The 12,625-nt window shown below is 36.4% G+C and overlaps 1 protein-coding gene across 3 annotated transcripts in view; it reads right to left on the bottom strand.

The window, feature by feature from the left end:
• Positions 1–12,625, bottom strand: part of P4HA1 (prolyl 4-hydroxylase subunit alpha 1) — a 71,911-nt gene that overhangs the window by 21,515 nt on the left and 37,771 nt on the right. For all 3 annotated transcript variants that reach the window (XM_031956525.1, XM_031956524.1, XM_031956526.1), the window contains exon 6: positions 1,153–1,392. In XM_031956525.1, coding sequence (XP_031812385.1) covers positions 1,153–1,392 — 240 coding nt within the window. The remainder of the gene's footprint in view (positions 1–1,152; positions 1,393–12,625) is intronic.

Below are 12,625 nucleotides of genomic sequence, written 5' to 3'. Positions count from 1 at the left end.
CAGAGGTCAAAAGCAATGATTGCTCAATTAAATTAAATAAAGCAATGACACAGAAGTAATCTCAGAATCAGGCTACCTCTGAAGTCTAGAAACCTTTTAATTCTAATATTCTGAGAAGGAAGAGAAAAATAAATTAAATTCATAATTTCCAGTTACACTAGAAACCAAGAGTTACCACAGAATTGCTAGTCACAGCTGCCTGCTCTCAAGGCTGAGGGGGCTGAAACTTTTGAAGGGAAAAAGAGATATCTCATAAATAAAAATTAATCTAGAAATCTTTATCATATGGACTATAAAATGACTCCTGATCATTCAGATATTACCTATGATACTTGTGACTCCAATTTACTCTGTTAAGAAAGAGTTCAAAGTGAAAATGCTTTCTGAATTTCAAGGGTTACTTTTACATTATGCCATGTGCCCTGCCAAGAAAGAGTTATGCATCGCATAACAAACATATTAGGAAGGAAATGTGAACCAGATTTCCAGCAAGACAAACTTCAAGAGAATCTTACAGTTCTGGTTCTCTAAGAAGTAAACTTCTTTTATAAAGATAGAAAAAATAAATTTGGCAACCTAAGCTAAACTATAGGGTATAAACCCTATTTTTGAACTAATAAAATGTTCAAGAATTAAGCATTTATATTACATAAGTTGTATTATTGTCATATATAATGTACATTATGATATGTTAATAATTGTGATAACTGCATAAGGATCAAATCATATGTTATCTCTCTCTCATATCATTAGCACTATTATTAGCATTATTTTTAAATTCAAAATATCTACAAGAAGGAAAATTTATTGTAAGTCAATGTATTTGACTTATTGTATTTGACAATTAATTTGAAGAAAAATACAATATATAAAACAAAAAACCCATACCAAACTCTATGGCCATAAAAATTAGGAAGCAGGCTATAATTTAAGAGAGCATTAGTTTTAGATTGTGATTAATGAAATTCCTTAAGAGAATAGGTAGAGAAACTCAGGCCATCTTTAACAGAGTGACACTCTAGTTTTGTCAAAACTGACTCCTAGAAATTTATTTTGAGAATATGAGAGAGAAGAATGGGGAAGGCAGGCAGCTCACTTAACTCAATAGGCCAGCTCAGGAATAACTTCAAGAGAGTTTCAGTTCTAACCTACCCAGTTCAAGAAGCTTCTTGGTGAGCAGGAGAGCTTTTTCCAAGTGTCCTTGTTGATACACCGCATAACTCCAATAGTCTAGAACTGAGACTTTGTCAAGAGTGGACACTTCTCCTTCCTCCAGCTGCTTTAAGGCTTGTTCCATCCACAGCTCAGTATGGTAGTAATCAGCCTCCGTGTATGCTATCTTACCCAATTCAAAGCAATCCTCGGCTGTCAGAGAAGACTTGTGTTTTACTCCTACAAAAAGAACAAAACATGTAAGATACAAAGAGTCTCATACCACAAGTGTCTGTCCTTATAATTTCAAAACAGAATCCATTAAGAAGGTAATACAAGTTACATTTTTTCTAAAGTTCCTGAGATGTTTAACATCTCCCAGAGTTAATATGCTATCAACCTATCAAGTAATGAAAATGTGTTATCTAGCACACTACCACAATTTTGTTCCTCTTAATTCACATAGGAAGTTCTGATATTAATATAAAATGTTATATTTACTAGCTATGTAGTTCTTGTTAGCTCAAAGCAGATTGAAGGCAGAAGAGAACATAGTTTTTTAGAAATTAAAAACTTAAAAAAAAGGAAAAGAAAAGAAAGAAAATGAGAAACTTCATAAAGGGGGAAACTGAACACCAGAAGAGTAAACTGCCCAGAGTCACAAAGAAAGCTAGCACTTTAATGTTTTCAAGTCATACAAGTGCTTTTTGTACATCATCTCCTCAACCCATGAGTTAGATGTTAAAGGTATCCATCTCTATCCCAGTTTCATAGGTTAGCAAACTGAAACAAAGAGAGATTAATTCCAAGGTCAGATCTCTTCTCACTACACTACATGGGCTCTCCTGGAGAAAAACAGGTAGCAAAAAACAAAACCAAAAGTCCAATCCAGATGCTCTGATTAATGCCAACATTTTCTCCACTGCTGCCTCTCCTAGAGAATAGGCTCAACATACCAAGACAGCTCAGTTATTTCTGAATGCGCAATAAAAGGCCTGCAAGAGAAAATTATATTTTTTTGCTTTCAGTTACTATGATTTAGTGCCCATCAGGGAGAGAAATGAGATGCATAAACTCTGTTGACAAAGAAAGCACATCTGACACGGAAAAGAAAACAATGAAACAAAAACCTGTCTATACTTTGCCTTAACAGAGAAGTATTCACCATAATGTATCCCACCACCACCACTTATCTTAAGAGAAATTCAGAGAATAAGCTAACTTTAGAAAAAAAAAATTTTGTACCAAGATTAGGATAAAAAATAAATTATCACTTGAGGAGATAGGCAATCATGTCTCTCTTAAATAAGCTGACTTTTACAAAGTGGCTAGAAGAAAAAAGAATTTGTGGCTTATTTTAAAAATCTGTTTAACAGAGCTATCACCTGAGATTAAATTTAATACATCAGAAACTTACTGCATTTGGATTTACTATTATTTTGTTTTGGAGAAAAAAGGTAGAATGCTTCTTGAGTTGGTTCAGAATTGTAATTTAGTCAAGCCATGAAGTTACAAAGCAATACATAATTTCTAGAGGATGGTGTATTTTATTTTCATCTTTACCCAGTTGGGGACAGAAATTGAACTAGGAAGAAATTAACTCTCTCAACAAAGTCCTCAGAAAATGTTATCAAAATACTATAAAGAAATACTTATTCAGTAGTTTTTCATGTTTGTTTATTTAACCCTAAAAATAAAGTTCAATTACATTATCAGTTTCCAGGGAAGAAACAAATCAAGAACCAGCAGGAATCTTACAGAGGAACCAAACTCATTTAGCTAATTTTTTAATCATTTGTCATTCCCTACTCCTGGAGCTTACAGGGAACTCAGGCTTTTCTAAAAGAAAATTCAGAAAACGATTGTGTATTCTGAGCCTAAAAATAAAGTTTCTTTTATGCTCATTTTAAAAATCTTTTTAAAAAATCTTTTGGTTATAGAATATTGAGGTGAACATGGCAACAAAATATTAACTACCAAATATCTAGTTTTAAGATAGGTCACTTTCATCTAAAAAAAGATACAAGAATTTCAATTCAACCCAGTAAGTACTTACTATATACAAGACACTAGACAAAATGGCCCTTGGTTCTTGCTCCCTGCCTTCAAGAAGCATATATTCGTCATATTTAAGACTCTCCATCAAATTTTCTTGGCAAAGATATTGGAGGGCTCTTCCATTTCCTTCTCTATTTCATTTTACAGATGAGAAACTAAGGCAGATGGTTAAATAACTTGCTGAGGATCACATCTAGTAAAGGTCAGATCCTCTGACTCTAAGGGTAGTGCCACTGTGCCACCCAGCTACCTCAAGAAGCTTACATTCTATTAAACTCTTCAGCGACTCCCTGAGATCTCTGACTGATCACAGAACTGAAAGCAGCCCATGACAAGGTGGTTCTCACTGACTATTTCAGACGTCTTTCCTAAAGCTCCATATTCTCTATACTCCTGTCACCTGGCATTCTAGCTGAATCCTTAACTATCTTCCACTTCTAGATTTTTGCATTGATGGTTCTCCCATGCCTGCAATGCTCTCCCTCTCCCTTCCTCTTCTTTCCCTTCTCCTTTCTCCTCTTTCTTTCTTTCCTACCCCTCCACACAATCCCTAGCTTCTTTCATTCATTCAGTAAGTTTCTATTAAATACCCAGATGCCAAGCACTGTGCTCTAGGGATACAAAGAAAAACAACAATCCTGGGACCGACTCTCAGGCAGCTTCCATTATACAGGGAGGAACAACATGTATGCAATCAAAAGCTATGAATGACATGATTGCAATAAAAAGCTATGGATAAAAGGCCACTGGTAAGTGGAGGAGAATAAGGATAGAATGGAACTTGACCTGGGCACTTAAGGAAGCTACAAAGCAGTGGTGAGTAATGGGTACCTTCCAGGTACACTGTGGAAGAGTATATGACAGAAAGCCAAAGACAGCTATCAGACAAAGAGAAGCTGGAGCCAGATGGTGAAAGACTTTCTAGGACCAAGAGGGTAATATGCATTTTATCCTGGTGGCAATAGGCAGTCACTGAAGTTTCTTAAGCAGGAAAGTGATCTCATCTGAAGAGAACTTTAAAAATGATCACTTGGATGGCTGTATGAAAGATGACTCATCAAGAAACTTCTGCAGTCATGGATGAGAGAGGTGATGAAGGCCTGAGCCAAATTGAGTAGAGAAAAGGGGACAGGGCCTTCTCCTAAGGAAGGTCTTCTTGAATTCTTTTCACTCACACCACCACTTCCCTGCATTCTATTTACTTATCTGTGTACAAGTTATATCGATGTATCATGAAATGTAAACTTCTTGAGGACAGGGATTTTGTTTTTGTTTTTTTATCCCCAGCATCTAGCACAATGTCTAAATACAGAAAAGGTGCTTAACAAAAGCTTACTGAATTGAATGGCAAGTGAGAAAACTAAAAATTCAGCATTAACAACTGACTCAAAATAGGAAAGAGATGGATTTTTGAAAATAAATTTCATGGGCTCACACACACACATTCATCAGACAAAAAGGAGCACTATCTGAAAGACATCAAAGGTCTCTCTTAAAACATAACCTTGGTCCTGACTGACTCAATTTTGGAAACAATTACAACAATCTGAATATGGCTAAAGCAAATGGTGTCTTTCTTTTTTTTTTTTTTTTTTATTTAATAGCCTTTAATTTACAGGATATATACATGGGTAACTTTACAGCATTAACAATTGCCAAACCTCTTGTTCCAATTTTTCACCTCTTACCCCCCCCACCCCCTCCCCTAAATGGCAGGATGACCAGTAGATGTTAAATATATTAAAATATAACTTAGATACACAATAAGTATACATGACCAAAACATTATTTTGCCAGTACAAAAAGAATCAGACTCTGAATTATTGTACAATTAGCTTGTGAAGGAAATCAAAAATGCAGGTGTGCATAAATATAGGGATTGGGAATTCAATGTAATGGTTTTTAGTCATCTCCCAGAGTTCTTTTTCTGGGCATAGCTAGTTCAGTTCATTACTGCTCCATTAGAAATGATTTGGTTGATCTCGTTGCTGAGGATGGCCTGATCCATCAGGACTGGTCATCATCTAGTATTGTTGTTGAAGTATATAATGATCTCCTGGTCCTGCTCATTTCACTTAGCATCAGTTCGTGTAAGTCTCTCCAGGCCTTTCTGAAATCATCCTGTTGGTCATTTCTTACAGAACAGTAATATTCAAATGGTGTCTTTCTTACTGCCTATGAAATAATCCTTACTCTAAGCCTTGGGGACAGAGTTTAAAATCCCACCGACCATTCTGCCTCTCTAACTTGGGAATATCAAATGTCCTGTTACACTTTCAAGACCTCAGTGATTCACTTTCTGCATAAGTGAATGGATTTACACTTCAGTTTTTTCTCTAATCTTCGATCTTTCTATTATAATATCAAGAAATCTTGTGGTACAGAATGGTATAATCCATGACAGTGGATTGCACCTTGAACATGGTCACACACAAAAGTTGCCATATCATCAAATCCATTCCTTGTGCATTGTCTATTGTCCAGATGATGATGATGCTCTTGTTCCTGCTGCCCAAACCCACAACCATCAACCAATCTCAGCTCACTGACCAAATGGGATTAAATTTAGGGGATGCCATCATGTATTTCCTTCATGTCCTGTAAGCAAACCAGCAACACCTTCTCCATCAAGCTCATCAGTGAAGATGATGAGGATGAGAAAGAGCCATTGGAGAAAGAAGAGTTACTCCAGATTCTGGCAAGAAGCCCAAAATTCCAAAGAAAAAGAAATAACCCAATGAGCACAGAAACCAGTGTTAGCATATGCCCTATTCTCCAGAGATACACAAGCTGCAATTAAAGGTCAAAATCTCAATACAACCTTTGGAAACGTTTCAAAAACAGTAGCAACAATGTGGGATAGCCTGGGTGAAGGACAAAAGCAGGGATATGAAAGGAAAACTGAGGCTGCCAAGAAAGAATAACTAAAGGCATTTGCTGCTTATTAAGCAAGTCTCGTTTCCAAGGCTGCTGCAGAATAGCAGAAGCTCAGACAATTCATTCTGTACAGCAGACTCTGGCATCTCCTAATTTTTCATTCTCCCTTCTCCTCTTTCTCAACACGCACTAGTGTCAGATTCATCCACAGTCACTTCCCAGGGTAATTGTTCCTAAACCCCTAATTAATAAGACTACCAATGAATCAGATTGTAGCTACTGTTACCATGGCAGCCAACATGCCAACAAACATTTCAGCCTCATTAATTGGCTAGATGGGAACAGCCATGGTTGCTACACTATCACAGAGCAAACCCAGAAGCATCAGATGCAGTAGCAACAGCAGCAGCTACAACAGATGCACCAGCACTGATTGGATCAGCAAACCCAATAACAAATGCAACAGCACCATTTTCAACCTCACTGTACAACAGCATTTGCATCAGCACCAACATAGCCAGAAAAACTGTCAATGTCAAATGCAGCAGGAGCTACAGCACATCCAGCTGCAACAAATGCAGCAGCAGTAGCAAATGCCACACATGCAGCACCCACCTCAGCCCTTTCCTCAGCAATGCATCCAGGGGGTCACAGCCCACTTCACCCATTCCTGCCTTTGGACTTCCCCAGCCAGTCCCTCAGTTTCATCAGTCACAAATACAGACACAAACTCAAGTATCCCATGTCTGTATTTTCTAAAGATAAATACTGCAAAAATGATTTGCATTTATTGGAGAAGATGAAATAGAGGTAAACCTTATTTGGTTAGAATGGTAAATTGTTGATGGTGATTACCTGAGAATATATAATAGATCAATGTTCCTCAGAGAGACAATAAAGAACTACAATGTAGTGGTCTGTAAAGGGCTGGAACTCTTGAGTCGATGCATTGAGGTTGGTTCGAGCATTTAAGGCTAATTACCAATTGGACAATATAAGCATATGCTTGGAAAATGGCCCTTCCCACTCTTCTGTGCTGGCTTGATAATTGGTATATACAGAGAATTGTACGAGGGACTAAGGGGTGGAGTAAGACTAGCAAGGGTCACTTCTGGGTAGGAGATGAAAAAGGAATGCCACGGAGATTCTGCTTCCATCCAATTCAATCCTACCTCTAAAGACCAAGAATAAAGATCAAGGACTTTTGCTTATCCTGACTCTGGCTGATTCTAAGGTATCCAGGGTACTAACGCAGTCATCATAGTTGTCTATCATCTTTTAGCTATAAATAGCTTTTAATTATAAATTATTGGTTTCTAAAGAAAAGCTGTGCTCTTTCATGTGATGCCTTTTTAATTTATTCAGGCTTTACCTACAACATGTGAATCCAATAGTCTAGTAACTATATTATGATGAAAAAAATTTAATTGAAACATTATACTACCTTTTAATCATAAAATTAGCAAAATATGAACATGATGAAAATTCACTTTGATGTTACAACAGGTGGAGACTGTAAAGGGCTGAAACTCTGAATAGGTGCACTGGAATCAGACAACCGAGCACTTAAGGCTCATTACCAATTGGACAATACTCTATCAGCATATACTTGGAAAATGGCACTTCCCACTATTCTGTGCTGGCTCCATCTTTTGGTGTATACAGAGAATTGTAAGAGGGATTAGTGGGTGGAGTAAGACAAGTCAGGGTCACTTTTGAGGAGGAAAAAGGAGGTTGGTGGCGAGCCTTATGGAGGTTTGTCTGTCTCCTTTACTTCTCTCCCTAAAGACCAAGGACCTTTGCTGATCCCAACTCTGGTTGATCCTAAGGTCAACAGGGAGCTAACCCAGACTTCACAGGAGACTACAGGCAAACATTTCGAAAAACAATACAAAACTGATTCAACCATCCTATTACTGGAATTAGATCCCAAGGACATTATTGAAAGGGAAAAAGGATCTGCTAAAAAAAAAAAAAAAAAAGGCGGGGGAGGGGGAGTTAATAGTCACTTAATCTGTATGGAGGTGGGGCAGGGAGAAAAACAATCTGCATATCCAATCATTATGAAAAGGTGAATAAATCAAAGTATATGAAAGTGCTCCACAAATTCCCTCCTCTGATGCCTCATTACAGAGCTGCCTTTTCAAGCAGAAGGTAAATTTTAGCAGGTTCTACACTATGTTGAAATATCATCAGGAATATGGCTCTAGCCACAAGGCATCTACTTTCCAAGGATCAGGCTAACTAAATGAATACAAAGAGGCTTACTGCTTCTCATCAGGCCCCACTATCTGTGGCCCTCTACAAGTAGTGAGTTCTTTGACCCTGGAAATCCATGAAACAAATAAAAATACTAACTGCCTCTATTCTTCATAGTTCCCTTATAGTTTCTTTTTTTATTATTATTATTATAGCTTTTTACTTACAAAATATATGCATGGGTAATTTTTCAGCATTGACCCTTGCAAAACCCTCTTTTTCAACTTTTCCCCTCCTTCCCCCCACCTGCTACCCCAGATGGTAGGCAGACCCATACATGTTAAATATATTAAAGTATATGTTAAATATAATATATGTATACATATCCATACAGTTATTTTGCTGCACAAGAAAAATCGGACTTAAACATAAGGTAAAAATAACCTGAGAAGGAAATTAAAAATGCAAGCGGACAAAAACAGAGTGGAAATCCTATGTTGTGGTTTATATTCATTTCCCATAGTTCTTTCACTGGGTGTAGCTGGTTCTCTTCATTGTTGAACAAATGGAACTGATTTGGTTCATCTCACTGTTGAAGAGAGTCATGTCCATTAGAATTGATCATCATATAGTATTGTTGTTGAAGTATATAATGATTTCCTGGTCCTGCTCATTTCACTATTTTCTTATATTTTCACAGTTACAAAGTAGGAGAAAGAGGAACAAAGGATAATGAGAATAATTCATGTTGAGACTACATACAATTACTGATTTAGCTACTGGCATTCTAAATGTAAGATTTTTATCTTACATTTCAATAAATGGATAAATCAATTAAGGAACTCAATCATATCAGTCTTCATATGCCTACTATAAAATGAGAAGATTAAAGAAAGTTGCAGTTAAACACAAGGGTTTTTCACATTCAAGCAACTGAAAACAAGCAGATACTTTTCATGGGACACTTGGTCATCTCCTCTTGCTGTACCCCATCATACATTTGCAAAATGACCACTACAAATTAATTGCAATCTCTATTGCAAAGAAATCAGCAGGTAGAGAAATTCTTCAAAAAACCCACAGAGAACATACTGGAGAATGAAGGTGGTATAAAAACAAAAGGTATCAAAGAAAAAAAAAGCCCTCACTAAGACTTCCCGAATTAAATCAACATAAACTTCAATTTGGTGACTTACATGCAAAAGATGTATGAAATGGAAGACTATGCAAAATGTTCAAAACACAATTCAAGAGTAAGAAACAAAAGAGGTAAAAAGCTTATAAGATTATTAGATTAAACATTATGAGAAATGTTACACATATATTATGAGTACATTCTTCTACAAGACTGTCAGGGAGCAACGAGCATGGTAAGTACCAAATAAAACATCACAAAGGAGGAAATTAACTTAATTCTATTTTGGCAGATGGGAAACTGTAAGAATCATTTCTAAATAAGCTTCATATAGATTACTGAATTAGAAAAGGCTCAATATCAATACAATACTGACTTAAAAGAACATAAAACAATGATTTACAAAACAAAGAAAAGAACAATGCACAAAATAAACTGAAAAGACACTATCAAGAGAGTTCTACAACTTCTTTATCAATGATAGTGGAAACACCACGTTTGGATCCTAACATCCATGATGTATTACATACAGAAGAAGTAAAACCACCTCTAAAGAAAATAAAGATGGGAAAAAAAAATAGCTGGTCTAGAACAGGCAAGATAGAGGGGGGATCATTCTAGAGGCACACAAATTAAGGACACTAATAGATTATTTCTCAAAATAGAAGAAAGAGCAGAATATGTCAAAGGCTTAAAAAAAAGTCATGATACATCCAGCCATTCTGGAGAGTGATTCAGAACTATGCTCAAAAAGTTATCAAACTGTGCATACATACCTTTGATCCAACAGTGTTACTACTGGGCTTATTTCCCAAAGAGATTTTAAAGAAGGGAAAGAATGTTTGTGGCAGCCCTCTTTGTAGTGGCCAGAAACAGGAAACAGAGTGGATGCCTATCAATTGGAGAATGGCTGAATAAATTGTGGTATATGAATATTATGGAATTGTTCTGTAAGAAATGACCAGCAGGATGACTCAGAAAGGCCTGGAGAGACTTACATGAACTGATGCTGAGTGAAATGAGCATTATATACTTCAACAACAATACTATATGATGACCAATTCTGATGGACTTGGCCATCTTCAACAATGAGATGAACCAAATCAGTTCCAATAGAGCAGTAATGAATTGAACCAGCTACACCCAGCAAAAGAACTCTGGAAGATGACTATAAACCACTACATAGAATTCCTAGTCCCTCTATTTTTGTCCACCTGCATTATTTTATTTCCTTCAAGGCTAATTATAGACTATCTCAAAGTCCGATTCTTTTTGTACAGCAAAATAACTGTATGGACATGTATATATATATATATTGTATTTAACTTACACTTTTAACATTTAACATGTATTGGTCAACCCGCCATCTGGGGAAGGGGGTGAGGAGAAGGAGGGGAAAAATTGAACAAAAGGTTTTGCAACTGTCAATGCTGAAAAATTGACATATCTTGTGCATATATCTTATAAATAAAAAGCTATTAAAAAAAACTCATGGACCTTGTTATCAAAAAAGGGCATCAAAGAAAATACCAAAGCTATCAATCCATTTGCCTGCTTTACTATTCTATACAAAATTTTAAGAATAATAATCTGCACATACATTAGGTGAACCTTTCATAAGGTATGAAACAGGAAAAGGCAAACTTTCATGATAGCTTATTATAGCAGACCAAAGCTTCATAGTCACACAACTGACTGAAAGATATGAAAAACACAAGTATCCATTTATGCTTAATATGTGCTGAATATAAACAAGCATTTGCTTCATTGCAACGAAATCTACCATCTTTACAAGCTCTCTTCTTCTAACAAGCTAATCTCCCACACATGTCAAGATTGCTTAAAAGGTAGCAGATAAACTCATTCAAAGACGCTCTGAATATTAACACATAGCAAGGTATAAAAAAGGAGGGGAAAAAAAGACATTTGTTTGCCAGAATTGTCTGACCTCATGTAGAATGCTCAGCAGAGACTCCATCCTGGGTGGAGAATTCCTTCAGAGATACCTGTTTGTGGTTAATATTATATTAACTAAATGAAGCCCCAGAACATTACAGAATAGACTAAACAAGATCTGTATTCTCACAAGTTCAATCTAACTATTCACATAGGGAAAAAAAACTAAGTGGATAAAGCAAGCCTATTGTACAGATATTCAATTGTATAAACCCATAGTCTGGTTCATCAGTACCTTTATTCCTGACAGACTCTGGTGTTGGACAATGAATTGGGCCCAAGAATAGAGAGAAAGAAAGCAGTTTGAGCTGTCCTAGGAAAAGGGCAAAGCTTCCCATGAAGGCCCATCTTTTCAATACTAATATTCTATGATACAGCAATGAGACAAAGACTACAACTGCCTCTGAAGAATTAAAAGTGAATATTACAAAGAGAACAATGGAGAAGCACATGATGGGTGTAAATAATAAAACACAGAACCAACAAGGAATTTCTACAAAGATTGGGAGTAAAGACATCATCAGGGGAGAAAAAAATAGGTTGCTCATGTGGCAGGACTGAGGGATGACAGGTAGACAAGCAGGATGGTCCCTTCCCTTTCCCTCAATAGCAAGAGAAATCAAGGTAGGTATTATGGCAAACTTTTGAAACAACATGAACAAGAGCCACCCAGGATGAACAGCTGTGGATGGAGATGATCTAAATCTATTTGAATAATCCTTTCAGTGGGGCTATACAACTGAAAATTATGTAATACTCGTCTCTGAAACCACAGGCCATCCAAAGAGCAATAGGTAAAGAGGTGACTGGTAGGTGCAAAAAAAAAAAATTGCTACCTCTTACTAATCAAGAAATAAGCAGACGAAGGAGCATAAAGAATAGCAGAGATGCATGACCTGAAAAGGAATATAGCAGACATAGCAAAAACAATGGATAACCGATGGGCAGCCCATGTGCTCCACTAGTGTCCATTCAGTGTCAAGAAATCTAGAGGCTCCCAGCATGTTGAGCAGATCTCTGGGAAAAAGACGTGAACATGAGTCACCCACAAAGACAAAACAGACTGAGTATAATGTGCACCCATATTTTTTAAGATCACAGATTCAGTGAAATATATTAATGGTACCATTCAAAAAAAGTTGAGTACCAAAGAACATAAAAACATAAGAAATTAAATATATAAAGTGATACAAAATCAGAGTCAAATGAATCAAAACTTATTGACTGTAATCTTATTAAAAAGAAAGG

This window comes from Sarcophilus harrisii, chromosome 2, assembly GCF_902635505.1.
Source record: "Sarcophilus harrisii chromosome 2, mSarHar1.11, whole genome shotgun sequence".
NCBI lineage: Eukaryota > Metazoa > Chordata > Mammalia > Dasyuromorphia > Dasyuridae > Sarcophilus > Sarcophilus harrisii.
Note: the sequence above shows the minus strand (reverse complement) of the source record. Positions and strands in the feature narration are given on the sequence as shown.